General features: G+C 40.4%; 1 protein-coding gene across 1 annotated transcript; it reads left to right on the top strand.

The window, feature by feature from the left end:
* Positions 1-2,627: 2,627 nt before the first annotated feature.
* On the top strand, positions 2,628-16,175 carry LOC130294293 (sialic acid-binding Ig-like lectin 12). The gene is made up of 7 exons (XM_056543906.1): positions 2,628-2,694; positions 5,476-5,850; positions 8,675-9,073; positions 9,648-9,683; positions 10,716-10,835; positions 12,618-12,667; positions 15,530-16,175. The coding sequence occupies exons 1-7, from the start codon at positions 2,628-2,630 to the stop codon at positions 15,578-15,580; spliced, it is 1,098 nt and encodes a 365-aa protein (XP_056399881.1). The 3' UTR covers positions 15,581-16,175.
* The last annotated feature ends 248 nt before the right edge of the window (positions 16,176-16,423 follow it).

Here is a 16,423-nt window from a genome sequence, read left to right as displayed (position 1 = left end):
TGACTGGGATTTTATGAAAGCCGTATGGGATTTTGGAACGGCTGTTTAAAGGCCAGTTTTAAGGGTTTCCTTAACGGAACATTATAACGAGTCTTTAAAACGGAGAAATGATATAGTGTGAAAGCAGCCTAACTGTGTATGCCTTATCTGTGTGCAACTATATTACTAAGCAGCTACCCCCCTCATGAATAATAGGGTGTGAGTGGTTGTTCATCAGTATTTTGCACCTGTGAAACCTTCCCTTATATAGCATTGTGACTGACCGGCATCATAATGGGAATATGAGCCTAACCTGCTCTTGTATCAGTATCTAGTAACCAGTAAATGTGGCCTTTTTTCTGTGCTTGTTGAATTTTTTCAAGCCTATGTAAGTTCTAACAATTTCTTTAATTTAAAGGGGTACTCCGCTGCTCAGCGTTTGGAACGACTGTTCCGAATGCTGGAGCTGGTGCCAGGAGCTTGTGATGTCATAGCCCCGCCCCCTCATTACATCATTTCCTGCCCCCTCAATGTCAGTGTATGGGAATGGTCAAGTGCAGAGTGGGGGCCATTCCCTACAATCCAGGCCGCCTTTTGTTAACTTTAAAAGCAGTCTGCTTCACCAGTCGGGGGGGGGTTGCATTTTGCAGCTCACACTGCCAGAGAGAGCTGAATTTTGAGTGTTGAAGCTGGTGAGCAGTGAGCCTGGAGGCCTGGAAAAGACTTGCTTGATGCTGCATGCCATGGACTCGGGTGTGAACAAACACATGAGGAACATAGGTGGACTTTTGTTACTTTTTCTTTGATCTGCATTTAAGACTGCTGTTTTCCAAGTGTGAATAAAACACTGAACTTTGCTTTCAAAAGTCCTGTCATAACAATATATATATATATATATATATATATATATATATATATAATTTATTGCATTTTTTTATTTTTTAGGAATAAAATAATCTTGTTAATGAGAGGTACATTGAAAAGACCTAATTTGCCTACTAAGTGTCTATAAGGGACAGTATCCAAAAATACCATATCTACAACCCCCAACCCAATCAGGAAGGAGTGTGTCCTAAGATAAATCAGTAATGGTAACAAATCGTACACATGCAGCAGAGCTGAGTTTATTCATCTGAGATCTAACAATATATGAAATGTAACATATAACAATATTATGATATTTTATCTGCACTGGAGCTATGGCAGTGCGACGAAGAAATCAGTAAATGACAAATTCAGCTCTGCTACATCTGTTCTTTGGTTTATGGAAGAATATTGGCACCGCATAAGGTCTAGGCTTGGATCACTAACAGATAAGTAGAATATGACGGACGGAATGTTATGCAAAATAATGTTTTATATTTAATAAAACAAAATACAAGGATAAGAAAAGAGGAACGAAGAAGTCGGGGGGGGGATTACAATTATTGGTGAAAATAAGAGGAAGCAGAGTGAGAACCTTCCGTGCGGAGGGAACACAGCACAGAGGGGCCGCAGTGGGCACATGGTATTTACTTTGAGTGTTTTATAGTTTACAAGGTGAGTGCAGACTATTCATAACCTGTATATATGGACTATAGAAGGACCTACATGTCATAGGTAATCTAATACAGGACACCAGTCCAGGGTATTATATAACTACTATTACCTGTATATATGGACTGTAGAAGAATCTACATGTTATAGATGATCTAATACAGGACACCAGTGCAGTGCATTATATAACTACTATTACCTGTATATATGGACTATAGAAGGTTCTACATGTTATAGGTAATCTAATACAGGAAATCATCATTCCATGCTTTTTTTTTTTATTCCAACAATAAAATCATCTATAAAGTGCATATTTAAAATGCAATTTTCTTTAAAAGGCCTATTGGCTCCAATAAAATGACCTTAAAATTGTCCCTTTAAAAGATTAGCAAACAATGGAGTTACCGTTGTGCCCATCTCGGTCCCTTCTGCTGGGTGTACGTGTCCTAATTGTACATGAAAAAGCTTTTTAGAATAAATCCCAGGCTCTCCAGAAGAAAGGTTTTCTACTTTTACTGTTATTTTAGATTCTTGTTTTAGGGTACATTCACACACACCGGATCCGCTACAGATTAGAAATTGCTGATCCACAATTGCAGGTTTTATAATGTGAAATCTGCAGCAGATAAAAAAAATGGATCCCCTACCGCTCAAGGATACAGGACTCTCGCAATCACCCATACGGCTCCCCGGCTGTCCTCCTGAATGGGGAAAGTCGATCATCGAGTGAAGCAGCAGCTAACATGCCCCCTCAATAGGAGAGGTGAGCCCTGTACGTGAGATCGCGCTGTGGGGGGGGGGGGGGGGGGGAGGATTCAGACTCCTCCCACGATCTGACACTATTGGGTAGTATGTAGATTTGTTATTTGTTTGTGGGAATATTGTATCCAAATGGGAATTTCTGTGACTCTGTTTTGTTGTTTTCTTCTCCACGATCGTGAAGTGTCTCTGCTGAGTCAATTTTCTTGTGAACTGATGTAGATAAAAAATGAAGGTTGAATGAGTCAGACAAGGATGATCTTTTTGCCTGCTGGTGTGTAAACTTAAGTTTCTCTTCCATAGAATCCACAATCCATTTGTGATCTCTACCCATAGTTCATCTCAGTGTCAGGATGAGGCACATAAAGCCCAGCAGCCTGGGGGTCAGTCTTCAGGTTTTCCTCCCTCTCTTATGGAAAGGTAAGTACACCATTCTGATAACATATATATAAGGTATGCTTTATGGTCTATATAACCATTCTGCAAGGTTTTCAAAACAAGCAGATCATTTTGTAGATGGGTGTATAATCCAGGTTAGGTTAGGTTCACATTGCCGTTCACATTTGATCCGTCAAAGGGGTATTCCAGGATTATTTTTTATTTGACTATGCTACAGGGGCTGTAAAGTTAGTGTAGTTCATTATATAGTGTCTGTACCTGTGTGTGAAGGTTTTCTCACAATTCTTCTGTGATTTTAACCCCAATATTTATTTTTAACAGCATAGAAAATGACTGTTGTCTCAGATTTTTCCCAGGTTGCAATGTGGCCGAGACCTGACTCACTAGTCAGCTGATGACAGGGAGCCTGTCTGCTTCAATGGCTGGAGCGATCGCTTGGTGGGAGAGAGATCAATCTGCATCTAATGCAACAGCTGTAGGCACCCTGATTGAAAACCACAGGTCTTTTGAATGGATGCAGCTCATTTATGTTTCAATGGGTGGGGTAACTGATGTATGGGAGGGAGGAAAATGGAATTATGGGATTTGTAGGCAAAAAAGAAAACTCAAACAGGAAATACCAGTTCACAAAAAGCAAGCCACAGTATTATGATAATCTTACAACATAGCCATTTAGCTCCAAGACAAGCGCAGATCCTTCCTAAGCATGTCCATTACTTTCTGCCAGGTACATACTAAAATCACCTTATGGTGGATAAACCTTTTAAGGTTCAGATCGTCTTTTTTTTTTTTTGAGCCCATCGGGCCCTGAAACAATTTGGATGCAAATGGCTACTGCCGGGTCATTCAATAGTGCTTGCACAATTTTTTCTCCACTAAACTCCTATTGTTCTGGCCGGCGGAATCCAACGGAAGTGGGAATGAGGCCTTACACTCATAAACTCCCTGCCAGTCAGAACCATCGATCATAACTTCCTGGACCTCTATGAGAATGATTTCGGTGGAGAACATAAAGGTGACTGTTCTGCCCATAAGTGTCCCATCTAAATTATATATAAAACACTTTTAGCCTCTTCAGGGTTTGGCTGTTATTAAATAGGAAATCCTGTACATATATTACACCAGACATAAAAGACAAGGGATCTTCCTATCAGAGCTAAAATCTATTTCCTATTATACACTTGCTTTGTCTATGAAGAAAAGAGGGCCTGGTGCTTTAAATAGAATCTGTCGGCTGTAATTCAGGTTCCAAATGGCTGACACTGTTAGATGCTGATAGGACGAGGCGACACATGGCACCTTTCTTCTGTCTGTGTCTTCATAACATAGAAAATCACTTTTATTCTCTCAAGCCAAGTGTCAAAGAGGAGTTCCCAGCTCCTGAAGTGCTGAAACTCCTCCTCCTTCTCATCCCTGTCCCTGCTTGATTGACAGTGAGCTGGAAGCTGAGCCCCGTTTCCAAATCTCAATTCTACTCTGGGCAAGTAAATTGTGCCCAGATGTGAAAGTGAAAACAGGGCTTGGCTTCAAGCTGACTATATACCACTATCTACAGGGTGGGCCATTTATATGGATACACCTTAATAAAATGGGAATGGTTGGTGATATTAACTTCCTGTTTGTGTCACGTTAGTATATGTGAGCGAGGAAACTTTTCAAGATGGGTGGTGACCATGGTGGCCATTTTGAAGTCGGTCATTTTGAATCCAACTTTTGTTTTTTCAATAGGAAGAGGGTCATGTGACACATCAATCTTATGTGTTCAATGTGCTGCCCATTATGTTGGATTGTCAATGCAACCCTCTTCTCCACTCTTTACACACTGATAGCCACACCGCAGGAGAAATGCTAGCACAGGCTTCCAGTATCCGTAGTTTCAGGTGCATCACATCTCGTATCTTCACAGCATAGACAATTGCCTTCAGATGACCCCAAAGATATAAGTCTAACGGGGTCAGATTGGGAGACCTTGGGGACCATTCAACTGGCCCACGATGACCAATCCACTTTCCTGGAAACTGTTCATCTAGGAATGCTCGGACCTGGCACCCATAATGTGGTGGTCACCATCTTGCTGGAAAAACTCAGGGAACGTGCCAGCTTCAGTGCATAAAGAGGGAAACACATCATCATGTAGCATATCCAGTGGCCTTGAGGTTTCCATTGATGAAGAATGGCCCCACTATCTTTGTACCCCATATACCACGAGTTGTGCAGCACCTGAAACTATGGATACTGGAAGCCTGTGCTAGCATTTCTCCTGCGGTGTATATAGTAGTATATAGCAGTATATAGAGAAGAGGGTTGCATTGACAATCCAACACAATGGGCAGCACATAGAACACATTTTATAAGTGGTCAGAAACTTGTAAACAACTCATGAAAGAATAAAGTTACGTTAAAACCAAGCACATCATTGTTTTTCTTGTGAAATTCCCAATAAGTGTGATGTGTCACATGACCCTCTTCCTATTGAAAAAACAAAAGTTGGATTCAAAATGGCTGACTTCAAAATGGCCCCCATGGTCACCACCCATCTTGAAAAGTCCCCCCCCCCCCCCCACATATACTAATGTGCCACAAACAGGAAGGTAATATCACCAACCATTCCCATTTTATTAAGGTGTATCCATATGAATGGCCCACCCTGTATATGTGTGTTTTACTTAGTGTGAATGGCTTGAGTTTCACTGAATTATGAAATAAATAAGAGAAGAAAAAAAATATCAGCCAGTGTGTATATGGATTATTTTCTATGTAATACCTGATATATATATTAACACCATCCTTATCCTTCTACAGGTATCACATCCCAGGTCATATATTTCCCAGGTTATTCTATACAAGTGTCTCCTAGTGTCAGTGTCCAGGAGGGTCTCTGTGTCACCATTCCTTGTACCTTCACTGCTGATGGGAGAAAAACATTCACTAATTCCTTTGGATACTGGAAACAGCTGCCGGTCAGTTCAGATTATATTGTGGCCACTAATGATAAATCCAGTGAGGTGAAGAAAACAAACTTCAATCTGACGGGAAATCCGAATACTGGAGACTGCACCCTGACCATAACTGGTGCCAGGAAAGAAGATGAGGGGGATTATTACTTTAGATTTGATGAAAATAAAAACAGTAACGTGAAATATAATTATCAACCACCAACCACTATTACAGTATCTGGTAAGTGTGAGTGAGTGTGCAGGATCCTAACAATGATATCACTGGGATCTATATCTCTATATGTGACTGCGCTGAACACTTCATGACACATTAATAGAAGTTACAAGAAGACTCAGAATTTCCCAGAATAGTATTTATAGGGTGTGTGTGTGTGTTTTTTACAGCCAATCCTGACCCTATATATCTAAAGCTGAAAAAAATGAAGCATCATTGAAAAAACTAAACTAAATCTATAGATCTATATGTCTCAACATAAGCATAAAAGCACTAGACAAAAATGAACATGTACTTATTAATTATATATTATAAAAAAAATAAAAGTCGTGTAGAAAAGCTAATTCCAAAGGGTTAGATATCTCATTAAAATACAACTATATTATACTGGGACATTTATGCCCCAATCTGTCCTGGACAACCAAGTTTTATTTTAGAGACAGGAGAATAAGGCTGGGTGGGCTGCGCCTGGCTCCTCCATATTCATAATCCCCCTCCCTGCTCGCTCGGCCCGTTACTGTACTGCACATGCGCCGCTTCCTGGGTACACCTGGGTAGACCCGGAAGCAGCGTTCGGCTCAGCTCCATTCCCATGGCCATCTTGGACCTGTAAGGAGCCTCCGCACATCCTCAGAGTCCTGTCATCTCCCGGCAAAGATGACGTCACAGTGCCAGGAGTAGGGTTCATAGCTCCGCCCATGCCCCAAGCAACAAATTTGCATATACCAAAAAAGATGAATTAAAGCGGAACGGAGTGATGATTCGGTTCGCCGTATCATTTTGATCACTACAAGCTTGTTACACAGGTTACTGCGGGTGATACTGATAATTCCTAGAAAACGTACTTGCCAGATACACCTCGCCCCCCCCAAAAAAAATTATATGTCACTCAGTACCTAATCCTGATCATGTACATATATATTATATGTCTCTAGTACCTTTATTTTTGCAAAAAAAAAAAAAGTCATATGTTGTGTATCTCACTTGCCTGAAATCCTCTCAAAGGTAGAGGGTGTGGCCTCACTGTGCATGACTCCGCCTCCTCCCTCAGTCTGCTGTCATCATCTGCTCGCTCACATCTCCCATAGCATTAGCAAAACTACAACTCCCAGCGTGCCCTGACAATAAGAACATCCTGGGGGTTGTAGTTTAGCTAATGCTAGGAAGCCACAGGTTGGAGCCTTGTTAGGATACAGCAATCCCCAACCTATGACTTCCCGGCTTTTGCAAAACTACAACCCCCAGCATGTCTTCACTGTCAGCGCATGCTGGGAGTTGTAATTATGGTGATGTTAGGGGAGATTTGGGGGATGGGGGGAGAGGAAGATGTGAGGAGAGAGACTTGAGGAGCGGCGCGGACTGCCTGGAACTCCGCAACTGCCGACATCCGCTGCTTTCCCCGAGCGCTTATATGGGGAGATTTATCAAAACCTCTTCAGAGGAAACATTACTGAGTTGCCCATAGCAACCAATCAGATCGCTTCTTTCATTTTGCAGTGGCCTTTTTAAACTGAAAGAAGCGATCTGATTGGTTGCTATGGGCAACTGGGCAACTTTCCCTCTGAACAGGTTTTGATAAATCTCCCCCATATAAGCGCTCGGGGAAAGCAGCTGATGTCGGCAGTTGTGGAGTTCTAGGCAGTGCGCAACGCTCAGATCTATGCCTGCACATGACTTTGTGCGGTGGGGGTCTTGGGGGTGGGGGGTGCAGAAGGGTATTAGGGCTTGCCGGGTTGAGATGGGTTGTTGAGGGGGGAGGGGACATATGGGGTATGGCACGGTAGTTATCTAACCTGATGGGTACAGCGGAACTTAAAAAGAAAATGTTTTTCTTAAAGGGGTACTCCGCCCCTAGAAGTCTTACCCCTCAGCAGCACTAATTAACGCTGACATGTCAGACATGTCAAAAGTTGTTTAGATCATGTCACACCACGCCACCTCCATTCATGTCTATGAAGCTGAGTTCGCTCTGTGCCCCTGACTGGGGTGCCGCTGCAGAAATCACGGGGGTCCCCAGCAGCCTTTATTCAGAATAATGTTTATATGCTTGCTGCCACTTGACAGGCGGTAGTTCTAACTTTGTCACACTGCACTTTATGTTTTTTCATATAATAATATATACAATATATGTGCCTTTTTCACTTAATTAACTGTTGATTTGTAACCATATATTGTTTCTTCACCGTCCATTTTGGTGTGCTGCAGCCTTCCTTGATATCTATCTATCTATCTATCTATCTATCTATATATATATATATATATTATATATATATATATATATATATATATATATATATATATGTGTGTGTGGTGTCCCGGTACCTTATCCTATCCGGTACCTGTGTATATAGGTCCCCTTAGCCAGAGTCCCTAGGACGTCGGGGTCCCTATTGTCTTATTCACCCCTAGTCACCTCTCTATAGTAGTTATCCTGTAGCCATTTAGGATTTGTATGTGTAGGATTGTATAAATGTAAATAGTTAGTTAATTACCTGTCCATAGCATAGCAGGACCTGCGGGTCATGTGATCAGGTCAACTCTATGGTATTGTGCTTCAGGACCTTTGGAGGTTCCTGTGACGTTTATCTCCCATCACTCATTGTAACAGTGAGTGACAGTTTATTGGACCAGTGAAAACAGCCCAGCCCCTGCCCATATAAGGGAGCGGCGGCCATGTTCTCGCTCTCTTGTTCCTGCGTAACCAAGCAAGAAGCATCTGCGCTGCTGTGACATATATATATATATATATATATATATATATATATATATATATACATATATCAGCCAGTATCTATATGGATTATTTTCTATGTAATACCTGATATATAATAATCCCATCCTTATCCTTCTACAGGTATCACATCCCAGGTCATATATCCTCCAGGTTATTCTATACAAGTGTCTCGTAATGTCAGTGTCCAGGAGGGTCTCTGTGTCACCATTCCTTGTACCTTCACTGCTGATTATAGAAATACATTCACTAATTCCTTTGGATACTGGATGTGGAGGACGAACAATTCAGATTATATTGTAGCCACTAATGATAAATCCAGTGAGGTGAAGAAAACAAACTTCAATCTGACGGGAAATCCGAATTCTGGAGACTGCACCCTGACCATAACTGGGGCCAGGAAAGAAGATGAGGGGGAATATTACTTTAGATTTGTAGAAAGCAAAGACAGTAAAATGAAATATAATTATCAACCACCAACCACTATTACAGTCCCTGGTAAGTGTGAGTGAGTGTGCAGAATTTAGGGCTGTCGGGGTTGTTGTGGGACAAATTTGAGATGGGTTGTTGGGGGGGGGGGGGTCATATGGTGTTTGGTATGGCAGTTATCTCATCTGATGGTACAGCGAATCTTAAAAAAATATATAATGTTTTTCTTAAAGGGGTACTCCGCCCCTAGAAGTCTTACCCCTCAGCAGCACTAATTCACGCTGACATGTCAGACATGTCAAAAGTTGTTTTGATCATGTCACACCACACCACGCCTCCTCCATTCATGTCTATGAAGCTGAGTTCGCTCTGTGCCCCTGACTGGGGTGCCGCTGCAGAAATCACAGGGGTCCCCAGCAGCCTGACCCCCGCCATCAGACATGCTATCCCTTGTCTAGCGGCAGAGTACCCCTTTAAAGATTTCTTTGGACATTGTCGGCTGGATAACTGCATGTTGTAACAATAACTGTATATTTACCCCTTGTAAAGGTATCAACATTTTCATAAATTAAATGTTGTTAGAAAAAATCTTTAATTTTGCTTTTCCTTCATTATTAACATGAATTTATTCTTTTATTTACAGTTTCTCCGAGCATCCCAACCACAGAGGATAGAAATGGTAATGCCCTACTAATGTGATATAGTGGCTTTTCTCACCATATCCCTTCTGTCACTGGGGGGGATTAACTTTCTTAAATGGGTACTCTGGCACTAAGACATCTTATCCCCTATACAAAGGATAGGGTATAAGATGTTTGATCGCGGGGGTCCTGCTGCTGGGGACCCCCGTGATCTTTCATGCAGCACCCTGTTACCATCAGCCCCCGGAGCATGTTCGCTCCGGGTCTGATGACTGCCGATCACGGGGCCGGAGTATTGTTACATCATGGCTCCACCCCCTGTGTGACATCATGCTCCGCCCCCTCAATGCAAGCCTATTGAAGGGGGCGTGACGGCCGTCATGTGCCATGGGAAACAGACAATAGCGGCAAGTCATCAGAGTCATCAACTCTACATGGGGCTGTCTTCAGTTGTATCTGTGGAGCCCATTATTGTTTAGAGCTTGGGAACACTGTGAAACCCCCAGTTCTCTAGTAGGATTGTTTAAGTTTATCTATGAGGAGTAATGGGTACTGGATTTTCCAAATTTTGGTTAGTTCATCAGAAGAGATGAGTGAACCGAATCCGGCCAACCCGGATTCGACCCGAACTTTATGATTTTTGAGGCTCGGCGAACACTCAAGCCTTTACCGGTTCGGCTGTGGGAAGATCAGATGAGACAGAACAATTTTTAAATGAAATACTTCTGTGTCTATGTTTCCCCCTGGTGTTCTTTTGATTCCTTCTTCGAATGTCCATCTCATGACTCAATAATGGTGGTCACACATCCCCAGTGGCTCAGTCCCATTCCTTGGATCCTCTTGATCCTATTGTGAGAGGAAATCGAATGGACACCATGGAGCTCCATAACATGTATTTAAAAGCAATGTCTACATACAAAAGATAATTTTGATGACATTTTTCTAATTAAAAACATTTTGTGTTGGAAAATCTAATGAAGAAATGCAATATCCATTAATGGAACGGCCCCTTTAATCCTTTATTATTGCAGTGCCTTTCAATATGAAACTCATCATTCTTTTCTTTGTAGCTTGTAGCCTGGACTTTTCCTTCATTATTGGGATGGTTATTGGTAATATAGTCGCCCTCATCCTCATTTATGTGGGATCCTATTTCTGTCTAAGGAGACACATGGAGAAAAGACAATTAGGTAAGAGAGATAAATATATTCCTACAATGAACATTTAGCCATAAAGTGCTTCTATATACAGTATACATCATTTTGATCAATATTCTGGATATTTATACTGTAAAGAGTAAATGAGGAATGTAAAGATGTATTACATTCCAAATGAAAGAATTAGCTCCTCCTCCACATTTGCTGTTATTACTTTCCATATTTTCCTCCTTGGTTCTCCTCCTCTTTCTCCCGGACACAACCCATGCTTCCCATACTTTTCCCCCTTATTGAAATAGGTTATGTACTAGCCGTAAGAATTTACCGTATAATATAAATCTAACTGCTGCAGAACTTCTTACTTGGAAAGCTTCCTTCCAAGTGTATTATACCACTATAGGTGTTTTGTGTGGTGTGATGAACCATACTACTAATGGTGGATGATTTTCTGAGGAGATAACAGGGTCCCTTAGCTGTCTTTGCCTTTGTGGATCTCCAGTCGGGGCAGACGACCTAACTACTGCCAAAAGCCAACTGGAGGTTTCTTTCTAGTTTTCTCAGGGAATTATCCATCTCAGGAACTAACCCTCCAACACACTGACTACACAGGTTAACTCTTTGTTTCCAGCTATCACTTACCACCAAAAGTAATCTCTATTGGAACTGTCTAAACTGTGAACGTCCACCTTGTAGTTGAAGGTTTTATGGTTAAGTAAAGTTACCCATCGTGAAACAACTCCTCAAATCCTTGTGTATTGGTTTCTCACTGCACATGAGACACCATGGGCATCCTTTTTCCAGTAGCAAAGATATAGTCAAAGGGATACTCTGCACCTAGACATGTTATCCCCTATCCAAAGGATAGGGGATAACATATCTTATCGCGGGGGTTCTGGATGCAGGGACCCCACGATCTTCAGGCTGGTACTGCAGCGTTACGGTAACGGTAGTCTGTGGCTTCCGTGATCGTTATGTCACACGATGCCCCCTCCATTCATGTCTATGGAAGGGGACGTGGAGGCTAGTACATAGCCATCACGCCTCCTCCCATAGACATGAATGGATGATTGTTCGCCAGTCATCCGGCACAGAGTTCGCTCCGTGCACTAGATGACTGGGGTGCCGTTGCAGAGATCGTGGGGGTCTCCAGCAGCCAGACCATCGTAACCAGATATGTTATCCCCTATCCTTTGGATAGGGGATAACATCATGTCTAATGACGAAGTACCCCTTTAACTAGAAAGTGCCCCAAGGGACTAAAGACCAACGCCTTCAGTGTAGTCCTTCTTCTCTTAAAAATTTATGTTGACTCCTAAGGAGGCACATGACTCCAACTCTACTCCATCCAATGTGAACAAGGTCCTCTACCGAGGGAAGGACAGCAACTACCAGCAGACCCAGACATCAACATCTCTGCCGCACTGCTGGGTCACCACACAAGCAACAACATACTCAAAAACATTCTGCACTATAGGAAATAATATAGACCGTAATGTGAATTGTTAAGACTAAGAACTTCTATGGCCTTTATAAAAGTAGTGAGACTTTCAGCAAATAAAGTTAATGTATTATAATACTGTATCCATATTATATTACATGTTTATTTTAAATTGGTGCCATGTTACACCACATTTCTCCTCCAGTGGTGGCTGCAGGGGAAATATATGGCCACCCATTTCTGAGAATCCAGTTCTAACAACTCGTTTATATTCTAATAATTATTAGTTGAGGTGAATTTTCTTTAATACTTAAAAAAAAAAAAAAAAAAAATGTTCTTCATGGCCATACAACTGACTAAAATGTTTTCGTTTTCAGAAAAGGGACCTCCTGACCAGGGGACACAAGTTACAGAATCTACATATGAGGTACAAGCTGTTCCATGGAAAATTATTACTGTTGGTTGTCCTATTCCATCTCTTCTGAAAAAAAAAAAGTATTTGGGTGCAACACAACAAAGAAGATGAAAGTTGTTCCCAGAGATACTATTTTATGTAGAAAACTGTAAGCATAAACATACACTCTTTGGTAATGAGATGAGATGTTTTAATACATCAGGTATTTGTGATGGCTATTTTGTGCAGTACGACAGGAATAATGATGATAACAAAGCCCCAAGTCCCCAGTCTGTACAAGTATCCTGTGATCCTGTACTAGGTGTCCAGTATTAAATACCAGAGCACATGCACTAAAACAAAAAAGATCTGCCAGTGATTCATATTAGATGAGTCCATAATCATAAGGCTGGTTCTGGAATCTTCTGGTCAATAAGGGAACAGCATGCGACTTACAGGGGACTTCCTCGGCAAGTGGCGTCTCTATCAAGCAATGCTGTCTGGTGCCGTGCACCGATGAGTGACCACTCCAGGATCAAGCAAAAAAAAAAAAAAAACCTCCAACAAGTTTTTAAGACAATGGTCTTCTTCATCAGGGAGGGCTTGTGCATGTTTCCTCCTCTCCTAACTCTACAATTTTCCATCTACAGGGCCATAAGAGGACTTATTTTATGCAGGACAAATTGTACTCTGCACAGACACCTTTTCTTTTACACCTATTAAAAAAAAGATATATATATATATATATATATATTTTTTTTTTTTTTTTTTTTTTGTGGTGCGAATTTGAAAACAAAATGTAGCAACTTCTGTGGGTTTTGTTTTTATGCAGTTCAATCGATGATAAAACTGACAGGTTATCTTTACTATGTAGGTTAATACAATTACAGAACTACCTAATTTATATAATATTACTTAAACAATATAAAACTTTAAAGTAAATAAAATGCTCAAAATCCCCCTATTCTCACCCCTGTAAATTTTTTTTATTTATTCTTCAACTATGAAGATGTTATTATTTTTATATATAATGTAATTGAGCAATCCTAGCGTTTTTGTGTTTATTTATTTATGTTTTTCATCTATGCTGTTTATCATGCAGGATTAATAAAATGTGTTTAAAAATGTCACACATCTTCATCAGGGGAGGGGCTTCTTTAAATTTTCAACCCCCCCCCCCCCTTTTTTTATTCTTGTTTAGATTTTCCTCATAGGCAACTATTATAAGCAATTATTGGATCGCTCATACTAATCAATGTTAACGGGATTATATATATATATATATATATATATATATATATATATATAGTAGAAGAAAAAGAACAGCACAACCAATGAAAGGAAAAATATCGTAGGGAGGTGCACGCAGCTCCTGGATCCTTGGTTAGGGGATCATCTTTCAAACAGAACAAAAAGTCTCGTCCACAGGACCAAAATTCATGAAAAAAATATATGTTTTATTCCATATAAGGTGTCAATACAGCAGCGAAAGGTCCGGTTGAGCTGACTGAAACGTCGCTGCTGTATTGACACCTTATATGGAATAAAACATATATTTTTTTCATGAATTTTGGTGCTGTGGACGAGACTTTTTGTTATATATATATATATATATATATATATATATATATATATATATATATAATATATATATATATATATATATATATATATATATATATATATATATACATATGTTTCACATAATGGGGTATTTTGGAGGGAAAAACTATCGACCTGATGACAGAAAGTTATAAAGATCTGTAAATGTCTTCTCTTTAATAATTTTAATCCTTATCAGCTGATCCAGGGGAAGTTGTGTAGTTCTCTCCATTCTGACCACAGTGCTCTCTGCTGACACCTCTGTCCATGTCTGAAACTGTCCAGAGCAGGAGAGGTTTGCTAGTGGGATTTGCTTCTACTCTGGACAGCTCCTGATATGGACAGAGGTGTCAGCAGAGAGCACTGTGGTCAGGCTGGAAAGAACTACACAACTTCCTCTGGAGCATACAGCAGGTGATAAGTACTGGAAGGATTGAGATTTTTATATAGAAGTAAATTACAAATCTGTATAACTTTCTGCCACCATATATATATATATATATATATATATATATATATATATATATAAATTCCCCATTAAAGGGGTGTGTGTGAATTAAGCAAAATAATGCTGTATGACTTTTCCCTTTAGGCTCAGTTCACACAGTGTGTTTCCAGGCACGTATATTTTTAAATTGTGTCCGCAATAATGTGCTCCCTGTATGTTTATGGGAAAGCAATTGTTTCTGCATACATTGTATATTAAGCGGCTTTTTTTTTTTTAAATATATCTATATATATATATATATATAGGTCACATGCTACCTGTTTGTGGATGAAATGTTTTTTTTAAATGTTTTCTTTTATTATAAATTTTTTTTATTTATTGTTATAATTCTTGAATTATTTTTTTTAAAACACAACAAAAGCACATGGTCCTTGAACGTCTGGGGTGTCGAATTTATAATGATGTAACTAACTGATCAGGGGGCCGGATTTAGGCATAAATTTTACAAAAAACCCTCCCAAAAATAAACAGTTACATAAGGTAAAAATACGCACGTAAATGTAAAATGAGCGTGCTAGGAAAAACACTGTGTGAACACGGCCTTAGAGCAGTGGTTTCAAACTGTGGCCCTCCAGATGTTGCAAAACTTCAACTCCCAGCATGCCCGGACAGCCGTTGGCTGTCCGGGCATGCTGGGAGTTGAAGTTTTGCAACATCTGGAGGGCCACAGTTTGAGACCACAGCCTTAGATTTTCTCATTACATCTGTTTTTTTTTTTTTTTTTTATTATATTATCCAAAAATAACATATAATCGTCTTTATTTTTACTATTTCTTGTTTCCTAGGAATTAAAAGGACAAAGAAACGACATTTACTACAACTTTAAAGCACAATAATAATGGAACGCCTCCAATATTTAATATTCTATGACTTAGATAGCACCGGCATATGCTGTAGGGTTGTACACACTACTGTCCCCATACACATAGGCCTTGTTATCGGTAAAACCACGCCCTGGCGTCACGAACATTTAGGGGTTAATACCAATGCAGCTTCCAAACTAATGTCCATCAGGTGGATGAACTGTGGAAGAAAACTCACAGCAAGACGGCAATGCCAACTCGTCTCCACTACATCATGGTATACAAGCTCTGCCTGCAACTGGGACCAGTGATCTCCAACCAACGCATTTACAGACTATAACCCCCAGCATTTCCTAACAGAGCATGTTGGGAGTTTTAGGTTTGCAACAGCTTGAAAGCCATGGGTCAGTGATATTTACTGTAGACCTTGAAGGATCTCATCTTAAAGGGGTACTCCGCTGCACACATCTTATCCCCTATCCAAAGTATAGGGGATAAGATGTTAGATCAGGGGGTTCCCGCTGCTGCGGACCCCCGCGATCTCTGAGCCAGCAGCTATGTGACCTACGCCAATCTCTTCATATAATACCACCGTACACTTATTGTATTTATAAAGCTTGACCTATCAAATGAGGTTCATTGTGTCATTTGTGTCATGATTTCTCCATTATACTGTATGTGATATAAGACTTGCAGTACCTGGCTGGTCCCATAGATGGAGCCAGATGACATCTCTATAGTAAAGCATTGGAAGAATCTGACTTTATTACAAAAAAAAAAAAAAAAAACTAAAACCTACAATATTTGATTTTCTGCTATCTATCTCCAAAATATTCTGTTTAAACAAGAAGGAAGACCCAACTCCTCATATGGTTA

This window comes from Hyla sarda, chromosome 10, assembly GCF_029499605.1.
Source record: "Hyla sarda isolate aHylSar1 chromosome 10, aHylSar1.hap1, whole genome shotgun sequence".
Classification (NCBI taxonomy): domain Eukaryota; kingdom Metazoa; phylum Chordata; class Amphibia; order Anura; family Hylidae; genus Hyla; species Hyla sarda.
Note: the sequence above shows the minus strand (reverse complement) of the source record. Positions and strands in the feature narration are given on the sequence as shown.

Coding starts and splice junctions, on each gene's coding strand:
- LOC130294293 (XM_056543906.1), top strand. CDS start 2,628: ATGAGGCACATAAAGCCCAGCAGCCTGGGGGTCAGTCTTCAGGTTTTC. Junction 9,074..9,647: donor AACCACTATTACAGTCCCTG/GTAAGTGTGAGT, acceptor TTTTATTTACAG/TTTCTCCGAGCATCCCAACC. Junction 10,836..12,617: donor CATGGAGAAAAGACAATTAG/GTAAGAGAGATA, acceptor TTTCGTTTTCAG/AAAAGGGACCTCCTGACCAG.